The sequence below is a fragment of the Mangifera indica genome, chromosome 14, assembly GCF_011075055.1.
Source record: "Mangifera indica cultivar Alphonso chromosome 14, CATAS_Mindica_2.1, whole genome shotgun sequence".
Classification (NCBI taxonomy): domain Eukaryota; kingdom Viridiplantae; phylum Streptophyta; class Magnoliopsida; order Sapindales; family Anacardiaceae; genus Mangifera; species Mangifera indica.
The window spans coordinates 12,193,881-12,210,069 of NC_058150.1; the positions used below are offsets into that span (position 1 = coordinate 12,193,881).

General features: G+C 31.9%; 2 protein-coding genes across 5 annotated transcripts in view; both read right to left on the reverse strand.

Moving 5' to 3' along the window:
• The window catches only part of LOC123195758, a 53,832-nt gene that overhangs the window by 15,241 nt on the left and 22,402 nt on the right, over positions 1 to 16,189 (reverse strand). The window contains exons 4-6 of one of the 4 annotated variants that reach the window (XR_006497518.1): positions 5,464 to 5,605; positions 4,476 to 5,389; positions 3,731 to 4,360 (exon numbers count right to left, since the gene is read on the reverse strand). The exons of 1 other annotated variant lie outside the window; for it this stretch is intronic. The gene's annotated coding sequence lies outside the window, so the exon portion shown is untranslated. Of the gene's footprint in view, positions 1 to 3,730; positions 4,361 to 4,475; positions 5,606 to 7,506; positions 7,711 to 16,189 lie in introns of those variants that run through there. 2 more of the 4 variants (XR_006497517.1, XR_006497519.1) reach the window with 2 other exon arrangements.
• On the reverse strand, positions 2,999 to 3,719 carry LOC123195759. Its single transcript, XM_044609589.1, has 2 exons — positions 3,230 to 3,719; positions 2,999 to 3,135 (listed from the first exon to the last, which is right to left on the reverse strand). Exons 1-2 carry the CDS (start codon positions 3,555 to 3,557, stop codon positions 3,116 to 3,118), a joined length of 348 nt encoding a protein of 115 aa, XP_044465524.1. The 5' UTR covers positions 3,558 to 3,719; the 3' UTR covers positions 2,999 to 3,115.

Genomic DNA, 16,189 nt, shown 5'->3' on the forward strand with positions numbered 1-16,189 from the left:
TTACTAAAACCACACATTACCTTTTCCTTAAATATAACTTTATGACTATACTTATTAAATCATTGTCTCATAAGAGCAATTTGTTCCGGTAACAATTCATATTGTTGTGGAGTTTTATGAGGCACATGATAAATATGTGTCAAAGCAAAAAAATGGTGAAATTATCAAGCCCAATATTTTTACCTCCCCAAATGTTCTGGTAAAAAGATTTGAAGTAATCAATCATAAGGGAAAAAAGAAATATCTTGCAAAAACAAAAATGTATCATTTCATATTAAAATAACTTATAATATGTTCAAATTATTTATTATATTTATAATAAAATTATACTAACTTATCTAAAAAAAAAAAATTTTAAAAATATTATCTCTTCCATTATTGTCTGAAATAATGCCAACACGATATCTTTATTTTTTAAAGTTAACCATGTATTCTTCATCAATCTTTCTAATTGGAAAGACCACCCCATAGGCAAAAGAAACTCCTCTGGTAACTTCATTGAAACATTATTAAAAATTTCAGTTCGAAAAATGTTTACACACTCTAACGCCCAAATCTAAAATTAAAAAAAAAAGGTTAAATATAAAAATTGAATAAAATTTATTCCTATAAAAATTTTAATAAAAAACAATTCTTCCCATTAAGATATAAAAACAACCGTTACGTCTCTTCGCCTATTTCTGTTGATATAAGACGAGACTCTTATGAATATTTACAAACAATATCTCCCCCAATGCATACTCGCCTAATTCATGGAGGTTTGTCAATAATGATACATAACAACTATTTATATAACCAGTGTGATTGACTACTATTGTTTTTCCTAATATGTGCATAACAACCGCCTTTATTCTGTACGTTAATTCACCCCCACTAGTTACAATATCTTTCAATATATATAACTTAAAACCCTTTGACCTGGTGTATAAATTTTTACGAGTTTTAAGGAACATTGTCCTAGCCAATATTTTACCATCTTTTTTTCTACCTAATATAGGTTTGTCAATAATTGACAAACCTATAATGTACAAAATATCTAATAAGCCAAAATATAAATTTATTTGTTTATTTATTCTAAACCAATAGGTATTCACGTCATAACACACAACCAAGGCCTCCAAAATACATGTAGAATGTTTCGACATATTATATAATTTAAGAAAATTGACTCATCCTTTGTAGGCTTTTATAACGTCATCTGCAATATCAAAATTTTTTAAACCCTCTATATGTTTGCGGATTCTGTAAGCCATTTTTCCTAAAACAAATAAATAATAAATAATATAAATAAATTTTATATTAATATAGTATATACAATTTGTAGAAAAAAAAAAGATAAAGATAACAAGTACTGATAAACCTAACAGCAAGCCACACCACAAAAGCAACCCTTCGACAACCAGCAACAAATCAATCGAAAAATTATAACAAAAGTTGAAAAAAAAAAGTTACCACAAAACAAAATAATGAAAAAAAAAATAAACCTAACCAATGTTGCTTATTTATAACCACAGTTTAAAAAAAAAGAATTAACATGGCAAACGAAATACCCGTTCGCTACAACCAGTAACAAATCAATTACACAACAGCAAGCCAACAACATAAAATCAATCCTCAGACACAGCGAGCAACAAATCAATCCAAAAATTATAACCAATATTGAAAAAAAAAAGTTAACACAACAAACAAAATACCCCTTCGACACAGCGTGAAACAAATCAACTACACAATAGTAATCCAGTAATACAAAGCAACCCTTTAACACACCGGCAACGAATCCATCAAAAAATCCAACAAATCAATCCACTAAAATTATAAATCTTTGAATTCTAAATAAAGAGAGGAGTGACGATGGAAAACAAATAAATTTTAGGGAAATTGAAATTTTTAGCACTATTTTATTCCGTCTATACAAAATTGCCACATATCCTAAAACTTTCACAAATATACCACAACAGTAATCACCTTCTCCAAAATACCCATCTTTAATCTTTCATGTACAAATTCTCTCTTTTCTTCTCTGCAATTTTTTTCTCTCTTCTTTCTCTTCTTCCAAAGTGATAAAAGAATCACTCTCTCTTCTTCCTCATCTTAAAAAACAAAAGCAGGAAAGAAAATACTAAATTCTTCAAAGTAAGGATTTAAAAAAAAAGAGCAACCCACAAAAAAACTTAACTGGAAAAAAATGACCATCGAAAAAGTGTAAGAAATAACCATCGAAGAAGATTACATTAAGTAGGATTTAACTAGAAAAAAAAAATTAGCATTTAAGGATTAAAACTGAAAAAAAAAATTTGCGTTTAACCCAAAAAAAAAAAAGCTTGGCGTGAAATCTGGGAATTATTAACGGTTGGCGTTAACGCCAACCTGGCCTGTACATATAAGGGTTGGCAACGCCAACCTTTATATGTGTATAATGTATTTATATTATTATAATATTATAATAATATTTATATTAATATATATTATTATTATATAATATATATTATAATAATATATATTATATATTATGTAAGATTATTTAATTATTTAATTATTTAATTATAATTATATTATATATTATATTTAATATATTATAATATATAATTATATAATATATTATATTATTTATATTATATTTTTAATTAGAATATTATAATTATATATTATGTAATATATTATATATAATATATATGTATATATATGGCGTTCCACCAACCCTGGTTTTTTATACTTATATTATTTTATATATATTATATATTATAAATATATATTATATAATTATTTAATTATATAATTATAATAATAGATTATGTAATATATTATAATAATATATAATGTAATATATTATTAATATATTATATGTATATATATATTTGCCGGGCTTTTTATATATATATTATAAATATATATTATATAATTATGTAATTATATAATTATAATAATTACATAATAATTGTCTTTGTTAGCCCATACGGTGTTTCAATAAAACAATGTGTCAAATACACCATACAAGCAATTAAAAAATTATATAATTTAAATAATAATAAAATATACCTTTCAATCAATAATAAAATACATCTTTCAATCAATAATAAAATGACATCTTTCAAATGCATGCCCGTCCATCCATGCCTTAATCGAAATACTCGAAGCCTGCATTGTCACATTCCAATTGAATTGAATAAATACAATCAATTTAGTAAAGTTTGTTGACATATAAATAAACTCATAAACACTTAATACTTACTGAGGGCCCTTTGTTGGAATATGGTTGTAGTCACGCGTTGTCTTAACCTCCTGGAATCTGTTGCTGTGAAATTAAATGGGTGATCTCGGGCAAGGTATTCCATAAACATGAGTAAAAAAATGCCACAGTCTCCGCTTCCAACATCCTGTTTTAGGACATCACGAACACACCTGTATTGTAATATCGGTGGAGGATCTGGCGATGGAATTCCCTTTGATATATAGAAGTTACTCGCCTTCATTAGGTGCGTTAGTGTCCTAAATGACATCAATAACTTCTTCACCCTCTCCAAGCTATCAGTATATTGGGCAGAGTCGTATATATACATCTTCCATTCATTTATATCCAAAACGCCACACACCCAATATAGGTTGTCGAAGTTAATCGGAATGAATACTTGTTGACCAATGAAGAGAAATAAGTACTAATAATCAATTTTACCGTAAACAACTTACAGTTGTACACCACCTTGTCAACAGTACTCCATGGACAAAAGGCCAAAAGAATTCTTTTGTCCGAAGCGAGATTCCATTGATTTGATCTAGAAAAAACGTAGGCCACTCTATATTTGCACCCAATTTTTTAAACTCATTGTAACACTGTGGGAGAAGTCCAACAAATTGGGTGGAAACAGTTGTCCAGTTTTCATCTAGGTAAGATTTACGGAGTATACCTATAAAAGCTTCAATATGCTGTGTTCACAGATTAATCACATCATAAGTTAAACATGATTACTAATAGGAACAAATACAAAGGAAGGGTACATACCGTGTTTTTCAACCATTATCCTAGTGTTACAATCTGGGTCCACTATGGTTTGGGCATATGGGCGGTCGTTCCGACTAGTCCCCCGAGGAAGACGCGTCGACTATCATTATCAGACGCTTGACTATACCATACTGTGAACTCTGATTAGGACCTAGCCAATGTCGAGTATGTATCACGAGACGCAGTTACTGGCTGTTTGTTCTTTTTCTCCTTTTCTAGATTTGTGAATGGACTGACCAACTGTTTCCCTTTTCGCAGTACACGTCCGAAAGCTGATACTTTTTTAATTGTTGTCAGCTTCTGAGTAGCTATTGGTTGGTCCTGAACTTGTTGTTGGACTTCTTCGTCTGATGGTTCGTCTAACTGGAAAAAAGTTAAAAAATTTATGTTTATCATAACTTTATCATTAAGTAATTGAAAATAAAAATTAAATAATACAACTAATTGAAAATAAAAATTAAGTATGGTGGATAATAACCTGTACTGATTCGGATGCCTGAACATAAGAACCCTCAAGTCCTGTAATTCGATAATTTAATGATTCCATTTTTTCCTGCATCTCCCCTTGAAGCCCATGTGTTTGTTGTTTCCATTGGTCCTGCATCTCCTCATGAAGCATCGATGTTTGTTGTTTCCATTGGTCCTACATCTCCCCCCGAAACATCGATGCTTGTTGTTGCCATAGGTCCTGTAGCTCCCCTCGAAACATCAATATTTGTTGTTGCCATTACTCTTGTAACTCCCCCCGAAACATCGATGTTTGTTATTGCCATAAGTCTTGCAACTCCCCCCGAAACGTCGATTGTTGTTGTTGCCATTGGTCCTGCATCTCCCCCCGAAACGTCGACTGTTGTTGTTGCCAATATGACTGCATATCCTCGCGAAACGCTGACGACTGTCGCTCCCACTCCTCGTGTATCATTGCACCGTGTTGGTCCAATTGTTGTTGCATCTGAGAGCTTATGCCTCTTCCATGTTCCATTAATATTTGTTGAAGACGGTCATAAGAAACACCACTGTATGATGTCCCATGGACCGAGTGTCTTGTAGGCTAGTTTACCGGATGCTCACGAGAATGGGAGACACATTAGGTGTGACCCGACGTGACCCGAGAGAGAATGACACCTGTGGAGGGGATGTACGTCCAATTGGAGAAGTTCTAGGAACCACGGGTCTGGCACCTCATGATGACGACATTCGTACGGAAGCAGTTGAAGACATAGAAGACCCTCTGGGGGCTGTCTGAAAGGCAACAGGACGGTTTGACTGGGTGGCATCATCATCATCTGAATGCATAGATGGTACACGTTCTCCCATAAACTCTAAAGCTCGAATATACCACTCAGAATAACACTTCCGCTCGGTCGGATGCAATGTAGTTGTAATCTCCTCCTACAACATGAATGAAATTTATAACGATTATTGAAATACAAAACGGAATAAGAAAATATAAATGAGCAACATACCGGAGAAGCGTCCCAAAGTATCGACATGTCATCCCATGAAGGTTATACAATTGTTTTCCATTTTAGGATACGGGGGATTCGATCATATGCTTCCAAACGGATATAAGGCGATAAATTCTGAATTGTCTCATAAATTTCAATACTACACAATGTACAACAAAAATGATTAGTATTTACAATAGTCATTAAGTATGTAAACTTTATCTATTATATGATACTTACTTGAAAAACAATCGGGTATCCCAAAAGACTATAATTGAGAAGTGGGAGCGGACTTGTGTACGGCGGGTAATATTCAACACAATATTGGTATTTGTTATGTATACTTTTTCTTATCGAATCGATTGTTTTATTCCATGTCAGTGTTCTCTATGGGTATCGACTAAATGCATCTAAATTGTTTGCTAAATGCAAAAAACAATCGGATATTTTGGTTATGTTGTCTGCCCCTAATAATCCTATAAATGCGCAATACAAAACTGCAAACTTCACTGCATCGTCATCATTGTCCCCCCAAACTTCACTGTCGAATACTTGCTCAAACTCCCCATGAGATAACAATCTGTGAATGTTCGGGAAGTATTGCTCTCTTAATCTAGGCGTATCCATGCAATCAACGTAACTGGACACGTCCATGTCCTCCCCGAAAATCAAACTAGTGACGAGTGCAAACTTAACATGGCTGAATCGGAATTCAACACCATTTATTCTGAACCACATTTCTCTGTCTGTGTTTCCATGATTGATCATACGTAATAACATTGTATGAATAAAAACGACACTGAACCGTGGCTCCACCAAATCTAATAAATGTCCAAAACATGTTGTCCAGAAAATGACTCTTTAACTAAATGTTAGTTTATTCCTAATTATAATCAAAGTATCCATTTTTGTCCGAAGCGACATGTGCACACGAAATCTGTATGCATGGGATATTCCCTATTTTAGTTGTATGTTTGTTCTTATATCTAGAGAGCTGAGAAGACATGTCCTAAAAATACAAAAACCAATAACTTACCAGATTCATATATTAGAATTTGTACAGATTTAACATAACACAATTTCTTCAAATCACTACAATAATCAAATATGCACGTTCTATATAGCTAGAAAGATATAACCAATAAATTAATAATAATTTTAAAATTCTCATATTCAAATTAAACAAAAAGGCATACAAAAAAAATCAAAAATTAAACAATTAAATAATACTAATAATTTTGAATAGGAATAAACCCTATGGCCTAATGTCAAGAGAAAAACTTAATTGTTTAATGACCCCAAATTTCTTTAATTTCCAGGCTTTTTCCCTTCTACAGAAATATGATTTCGTTCTCTGATTTCTCATCCTGCATTTCAATAGTTTACAGTATTCCTTATCCTGATACTATTCATCATCTATCTTTGTATCTGGGTCCTGACATAATATTCCTAAAGTAGTTGACAAATGAATACCATTGTACATTTGTTGCTCACTGATCAGATTGTGATGTCATTAACAATGTTGGTGAACTTAAATAGGGGCCCTAGACGTTCCACATGCAATGATTCTAACTCCTTTATAGTTTTTTATTAGTATTATTTTAATTCTAAACAATTAAAAATTCTCATGTTAAAATTAAACAATCAAAATTATACAACGCCAACCTTTATAGTTTTTTATTAGTATTATTTCTTGCATTTTATGCAACGGTGGATCCTTCCTAAATCCTTGTTAAATTTGATTAGAGAAGCATGCCGCCGACCCTTTTGAAAGTTTTTTATAACAATTATTCATCTATATTCTATTCTATAATACCTAAAGAGTTATGTACAAATTATACTCCTAAAGCAAATCATGTGTAGATCTGCATGGGAATATTATCCGATTCACTAGGGTCTTTTTATTAATATAACTTGTTGATGAGAAATCGAAAAAAAATTAATTTTTTTTTCTATTAGAATTTGTTATCACTTTCTTCTACATTTTAAATTAACTGTAAATTATGCTAAGCTACATAATCTGACCCACAAAATAAGTCAATTGCTAAATGTTTTATACATGAAGACGGACAAATATTGCTAAATTATGCTAAACTACATAATCTAACCCACAAGAAAAAAAAATCTTTGATCATATAATTAATCTAACCAAAAAAAAAAACTCTAAAAAGATATATTATTAAATTTGATATAACGAGACCTACCCTGTCTTTCTGCCATTACGTTGGAAGTATCGATATCCGATGAAGCTATTTGATGGATTTTCTGCTGAATCAGAAAATTATCCGAACCAAGCAACTAAATAATTTGGTGGGAAATATGGAAACAAGCAAGTAAAAACTTTACTGGGAAAAAAATGAAAACACTTGCACACATATATATCCAATAAAGCAAAAATATTCCACGACATTTAGTTGAATTATTGAAGAAACTTGAACGAATTATTCATGCAAATAATTCAGCTATGTTAGGAAAGGATAATTTCATCTGAAAATGCTTTTGAAAAAAACTCTGCATAACAGTAAATTAATCAGAAGAATTATTAAAAGGGTGAGAAAAGTGTTAGCGATCTGCAAAAAAAAAAAAATAAACAAAAAGGGTTGGCTTCAAAATTAAACAACCCTTAATGAAGCAACAGGATGGTTGACGAAACGCCAACTATCTTTGTTTTTTATACAAGTTATTATTATTTCACAACGGTTAGCCTGCCCAAAATCCTTGTCAAATTTGTTTGCAGAAGCATGCGAATATTTCAGAAGAATAATTACAGAGAATAAATTGACTTGCAGGGATGCATTGGTGGAATAATATTCACGTGATACCATCTTTAATATATTATTACCTATTATTATTATTATCTTTATATATATAGCAATCTATCTTAAACATACCACAACAGATAGAGATATTTATACTTTGCACGAGAAAAAACTTTATTGAGCAATCGACCGACGAAATTTGTTGCAGAGACGAAATATTGTCAGGACAATAGGTAAGGTTTTAAGAAACCTTAATTTATTTAATTCTATTGTATTGCACCCGCCAACCCTTTTTATTTGTTATAAAAAATATTTATTTCACAATGGTAGACCCACCCTAAATCCTTACCAAATTTGTTTGCAAAACCATGCGAATATTGCAAAAGAATAATATATTATTAATATATAATATATTATTATAATATTAAATATAATATATATAATATTAATATATTATTATAATTATATAATTTTATATTATATAATATATAATGCCAGGGTTGGCGGCCAACCCTTGGCGTATATATAATATATTATATTATATGATATTTTATATACATATATTATATTATATTACATATATTAATATAAATATATTATATAATATAATATATAATTAACAAGGCGCCAGGGGTTGGCGTGTTCCAGCATATATCTTTTTTTTTTTTTCCGTTAACGCCTACCCATGGCGCAAAATATTATTAATATTTATATAAATATTATATTATACATTATAATATATTATAATTATAAATTATAATTATACTATATAATATATTATATATTATAATATATAATAAAAGATATCTAATAGTTATATTATAATATATTAATCTGAAGAATTATTAATATTATAATATATTATATATAATATAATAATATATTATATTATATTTATATTATATTTTTAATTAGAATATTAAAATTATATTATAGACTAATTAAATAGTTGACGCTCTTGAAGTGCCCATGCAGAGAATCTTTGTAACTTTCTCTCTGTTTCCTCAACTGAAAAAGGAATCTCAGCAGTATGACAATATATTAGTATTAATGGAAGTAAGAAGACATGTGATTAAACAATAAAATTCGTGAGAATCCATTATAAAAGATTCAAATTGGACATAAGGGAGGGAGAGACGAAAATTGTTAAATTTAGTAAAAGAATTAACATCTACTGTAAAGACTTCATAGCAAAATCATCCACGTCCAGGTCAGTGTTGACTTAACCCTATATGTTATGTGTTTTCTTTATAATTATTTGAAAATGAAATAAGTATGCTATATTCATGTTTATAATAACTTCATTTAAAATTTAACTTTATTATGATTTCATGTTGTTAGATTGTTTAATGCTATTATTTCATGTTGTTTTTATTGTTTAATGTTGTTGTGGTGGCTATAAAATCCAAAACGCAGCTGAAAAAAATTTCCAACTGATGATGAACAGATGTTAATGCCAGGTTGGCGTTAACGCCAACCCCTTGTGGCCCACTGAATTATTTTTTTTTTTCTGTTGCTTTCTTTCTTATTTTCTTATTTTTTACACGCCAACCCCTTATGGCCCACTGAATTATTTATGTTTTTCCTATTGCTTTCTATTGATTTCTTATTGCTTTCTTTCTTATTTTCTTATTATTTTATGCTTGTTTATTCCAATTTGGAGCTCGTTTGTGTGTTATTTTCCTTGTGCTGAACCAGAGAGTTACATAATATATTATGAAATTGCCACTGTCATTTTTTTCAGGTTTTTCATTGTTTTGCCTTGGTAAATTTTTGTACATCATTTGATGATATGATAGTTAAATACGTATATATGAAGTTTGATTGCATTGGTATTGCATTTGAGGCTTAATTTGAAAAAATGAAAGCATAGTATAATTTGGAGTTTTTATGTTTTTAGGGTTTTTTTTTAGTAAGGATGGAAAAAACTGCATTTAAGATTCGATATGGAGCCCGATGGGTTGAAGGTGATGATAATGCCACAAGATATATTGGTGAGAATGAGAGAGGATTTGTATTGACACAACTGTTGATTTTGATGGATTCATTGCAAGAATCAGCAATCGTCTAAGACTTGATCAAAGACAGTCAACTGTGGGTGTATTTACAGTAGGTGATATGGGTCCAATGGAGATTGCAGATGATGATGATGTGGAGTTTTTATGATTGTAGTAAGAAGTTCACAAGGTTACACTAAACTTTTTGTTACCAAGAGTCAAATTGACGGAAGGTCCAATCAACAATGCAAAGATGTTCATGCTGAAGAAAGGGATAGATGATTTTCCACATCCACGAAGTTTTCAAGAGTTTGGAGGGAATTACGGTGTTGATGATGATAATGAGGACAACATGGATGAGGATTATGAAGTAGAAGGTAATGAGGAGGAAGAGGATGACGATGATAAAGACGAAGAATTCTCGGGTTTGATGACGACATATATGGTGTTCAGAGCCAAAACGCCGGTAGAAGTCAAAGTCATGTGTGCTACGATAGGGCTGAATATAGCACAAGACGTCATAGCTTTATGAATATTGAAGCATATCCAAGTGACACCCATAATCCAAATCCATTTCAATGAGTTCCTGAGCCTGCTGTTGATGTTAAGAATGCAGGTATTACTAACAGGGCAACACAAAGGGGCAACCGCTTATAAGTCATGAGTTTTTATAACTCCAAGGCTGAATTGAGAGCATTATTTCGTACGTATCCCTTAGAAACAGGAATTTAATGAAAGGTTGGTCACTCTGATAACATACGATATGAGTTTAAGTGTGTACACCCACAATGTAAATGGCTGGCACGAGCGACGAGAGAGCAAGAGGGAGACTATTTGGTCATACGACGTATGGATGAGACCCACACTTGTCTGCGGGATCAAATATTGCCACATCACAGACAAACTGGTGCCGAATCGTTAGGTAACATACTTAAGTCCATGTTCGTGGTTGATCGTATTTATCAACCAAAGGAAATTATTTCAGACATGGCAGATAGGTACCGAATTGACATATCCTACACACAAGCATGACGTGCCAAAACATATGCAATAAATGCATTACAGGGATCTCCTGAAGAGTCTTTTAGTATATTACGTGAGTACTGTCATAATTTGGAGCTGAAGAACCCAAGAACTATGACACGTATTGATGTCGATCCGAAAAATAGGTTCAAGTTTTTTTTCATGTGTATGGGGTGTTCTATACAAGGGTTCCAACAATTCTGTCGCCCGGTGATATGCATTGATGCTTCACACTTAAAAGGAAAGTATCTTTGGTCTCTTTTCATTGCTGTTGCGAAGGACGGTAATAATCAAATTTACCCACTCGCATTCGGTATTGGGCACAAAGAGGGAATAGATACATGGACGCCGTTTTTGGCATACCTTCGCATGTGCATTGGTGATTTGCCAGATTCGACCATTATTTCTGATCGGCATCATTCAATAATTACGTCGGTTGCGAATGTAATGTCTCACGCTCGTCATGGGTTCTGTAATTACCACATAAAGGGTAACATGCATTCGCAATTCAAAAAAATAAACATATAGAAGGTCTATTTTGGAGAGTTACTAAAGTATATCGTCTCACGAACTTTCAATCTGCTATGAGTAGAATTGCTAGACTCAATCCCGCTGCAGCAACCTATTTGACCAACATTGGGTATGACAGATGGACAAGTGCCCACTTTAGAGGATGGCGGTATAATATTATGATGACCAATATTGCCGAGACTTTCAATGCTTTGACACGGACTGCTCGCGCTTTGCCTATCACTATATTGGTAGAGTTTCTTCGAAGCATGTTGCAACATTGGTTTTTCAATAGACGAAACATGGCTGGTGCGTATACTAAAATTTATTCTAATGTATTTGTTTTTTCATCGCATTTATTTTAGTTGTTTTTTTGCAAGTGAGAGATCTCACCCGTTAACACCATGGGCTAAGGACAAGTTTGCTCGACATGTGCTCAAATCTGTCAACATGATTGTTAAACCAATCAACATGCAACAATACGAAGTTCATGATTCTTCTATATCGAACGTGTGATGGTGAAAAATTTCAACATTCCCAGATTCCGTGCACATGTTGTAGCTATAGCAAGGTATAATAACCTATCAGACTGTGTAGGCTGGGTCAGTACGTACTACTCTACTAAATATTTACGTAGGGTGTACGAAGAAGATATTAATCCATTGGGGGATCAGTCAACTTGGGCACCATCAAATATGTCTGCGATTTATCCTCAAGTGATGGACCAACGAAAGTCCGGTCGCCCTTCCAATCATTCAAGAAGACCTTCACAGGGAGAGGAAGTTCGACAACAATATTGCAGCCGATGTCATCAACCTGGTCATACTCGTTTGAAATGTCTGAGTCTAGCTCCAGTGCCTGTGGTTAGCTCGTCCCGTACACCTAGTAGCACACGAACCCGAGGTCGTCATACTCACGATGCAAGCCATATGGCCAAATAGGTTATCATGTTGAATCTGAGATGGGGTTTTGTACATGTACACAATGGCAATAGATTTTAATGTATTGCATGTTTACTTTTATGTAATTTATCTATTTGGTTTTGTACAAATTTTAATGTATTGTATTTTATTTTTTATTTTTTTATTCAAACTCTTACATGTATGTGCTGACAATGGATCGAAATAGTTGAATAGATTTTAATGTATTGCATGTTTACTAAAATTGAGCTTCTGATGAGGAATGTTGCTTTCTTATTTTCTACTGGTTTTTTTGGTTTTGCAAATCAAAACCATTGTCAATCATCTATCAATCTATGAGATACAGGTTTATTTATAATTTTTCCACTTTGATATTCTACTTCAAAATAATAATCAAATGAAATGCAAACTTATTTGTAAAATTAATTAATATGTGACAGAAGTACGCATGGTTAAGAGATACGTATACATAGAGAGAGAGATAGTGGTGTCCAGTACTTGTAACCCAAAATTAAGCATGGTTAAACAAACTTTCTAAAATTCAAACCAAAATTCGGTTGCCAAAAGTAAGCATGGTTAAGCAAACTTTCTAAAATTCTAACCAAAATTCAGTTGACCAAATTTTTGAAGGCCAAAATACATGACTTCTGGACAATTCGGAAGTTGATTCGATCGATCGAATTAAATAATTATATAATATATTACATAATATATAATATATATAAAAAATAATATATATATATATATATATCTGCCAGGTTGGCGTGCTTTTTATTAAATTATAATAATATAATAATATATATTAATATAAATACATTATATACATATAAGGGTTGGCGTTAACGCCACTCTGGCCTAATTCTCACATTTCACGCCTAGTTTTTTTTTTTGGGTTAAACGCAATTTTTTTTTTCAGTTTTAATCCTTAAATGCTAATTTTTTTTCCAGTTAAAGCTTACTGAATGTGATGTTCTTCGATGGTCATTTCTTACACTTTTTCGATGGTTATTTTTTTCCAGTTGAGTTTTTTTGTGGGTTGGTTTTTTTTTTAAATCCTTACTTTGAAGAATTCTTAATCTGAAGAATTCAGTATTTTCTTTTCTGCTTTTGTTTTTGAAATCTAAAAAATTCAGCATTTTTTTCCAGAAGAGAGTGATTCCTTTATCACTTTGGAAGAAAAGGAAGAAGAGAAAAAAAAGTTGCAGAGAAGAAGAGAGAGAATTTGCGCATGAAAGATTGAAGAGAGATATTTTGGGGAAGGTGAATACTGTTGTGGTATATTTGTGAAAACTTTAGGATAAGTGACAATTTTATAATATATATAATATTATATATAATTATATAATAAAATATATATAATATTATAATAATAAGGCCAAATGACTATTTCCCACCCAAGGTTTGATGTTTTCTCAAGTTTTCACCCTTAACTACACCCACCCATGATTGGTTAGATTTAACAAAACCCTAACGCCTGAAAATTTGATCTCTTTTTGCTTCCCTAAACTTTAAAAACTAAAATTTTTCCTCAGCCTAAGTTTTAAAAAATGGCAGTTTCACCTTAGGGTTTGGTTTTGAAATCTCCGGTGATCGTTCCGGCTCCATTGCTGACGGCGTCTCCCTCCCGAAACAGCCTCTCCTTCCGGCAAATGCTTTCCTCCCATTTGGAGGCTCAATCGACTTCGTCTTCGCCTTGAAAACTTCATCGGGGAAGACGAAGCCGATCGAGCCTCCAAATGGGAGGAAAGCATTCGCCAAAAGGAGAGGCTGCTTCGGGAGGGAGAGGTCGTTGGCAATAGAGCCGGAACGGTCGTCGAAGATTTCAAAACCAAACCCTAGGGTGAAATTGCCATTTTTTAAAACTTAGGTTGGGGAAAAATTTTAGTTTTTAAAACAATTCTGCGTTCTTCAGCGAGCTGTAATTCATCCACGCATTGCCAATAATTCTTGAATTTCTTATCTCAGACAAGATCAGAAATTATTGGAGTCCAATAATCTGGTAATGACCTTAGTAATCCAGATATTCGCTCCTTTTTAGTTAATTTTATATCTTTGTCTTTTAAATCATTATATCTCTCATGCATGACACCAAGATGAGTGAAAAGGTTATGCACTGGATTCATCTTATAATTTAGATAGTAGTCCTTCGTTAACATGTTCCCCCTTATATGTGACCAGCAAAGATAGAACAATAATTTATACATGCATAACAATATAAATATTTAATATAAACAAAATATATGTGTTTTATTTAAATATAAATAAATTAAGTGAAAAAAAAAATGTATTTTTAAAATATAAATAAATTAAGCAAAACTCAATAATAAGACGTGGCCAACCCCATATTTTTTCCCAAATCTTTCCAACCAATCTCAGTTTTCTAACAGTTTTTTCATTTTTAAAATTGAACCAATTGGCTAATCAAACATATTACGAAAATTATAATATTTAACAATATGTTGATTTACTTAATTGAATTTCAATAGAATTAAATTGAAATTTTTTTAGACTGAATCCAAATTTGAAATAATTTTGGTGCAGGTGCAATACAATAGAATTAAATAAATTAAGGTTTCTTAAAACCTTACCTGTTGTCCTGGTAATATTTCGTCTCTACAACAAATTTCGTCGGTCGATTGCTCAATAAAGTTTTTTCTCGTGCAAAGCATAAATCTCTCTATCTGTTGTGGTATGTTTAAGATAGATTGCTATATATATAAAGATAATAGTAATAATAATAGGTAATAATATATTAAAGATGGTATCACGTGAATATTATTCCACCAATGCATCCCTGCAAGTCAATTTATTCTCTGCAATTATTCTTCTGAAATATTCGCATGCTTCTGCAAACAAATTTGACAAGGATTTTGGGCAGCCCAACCGTTGTGAAATAATAATTTGTATAAAAAACAAAGACAGTTGGCGTTCCGCCAACCATCCTGTTGCTTCATTAAGGGTTGGCAGGGCCAACCCTTTTTGTTTTTTCATTGCAGAAAGGTTGGCACGCCAACCCCCTTTTGAATTGTTTAATTTTGAAGCCAACCCTTTTTGTTTATTTTGTTTTTTTTTGCAGATCGCCAACACTTTTCTCACCCTTTTAATAATTCTTCTGATTAATTTACTGTTATGCCGAGTTTTTTTCAAAAGCATTTTCAGATGAAATTATCCTTTCCTGACATAGCTGAATTATTTGCATGAATAATTCGCTCAAGTTCCCTTAATAATTCAACTAAATGTCGTGAAATATTTTTGCTTTATTGGATATATATGTGTACAAGTGTTTTCTTTCCCAGTAAAGTTTTTACTTGCTTGTTTCCAGATTTCCCACCACCAAATTGTTTAGTTGCTTGGTTCGGGTAATTTTCTGGTTCAGCAGAAAATCCATCAAATCGCTTCATCGGATATCGATACTTCCAACATAATGGTAGAAAGACATGTTAGGTTTCGTTATATCAAATTTAATAATATATCTTTTTAGATTTTTTTTTTGGTTAGATTAATTATACGATCAAAGATTTTTTTTTCTTGTGGG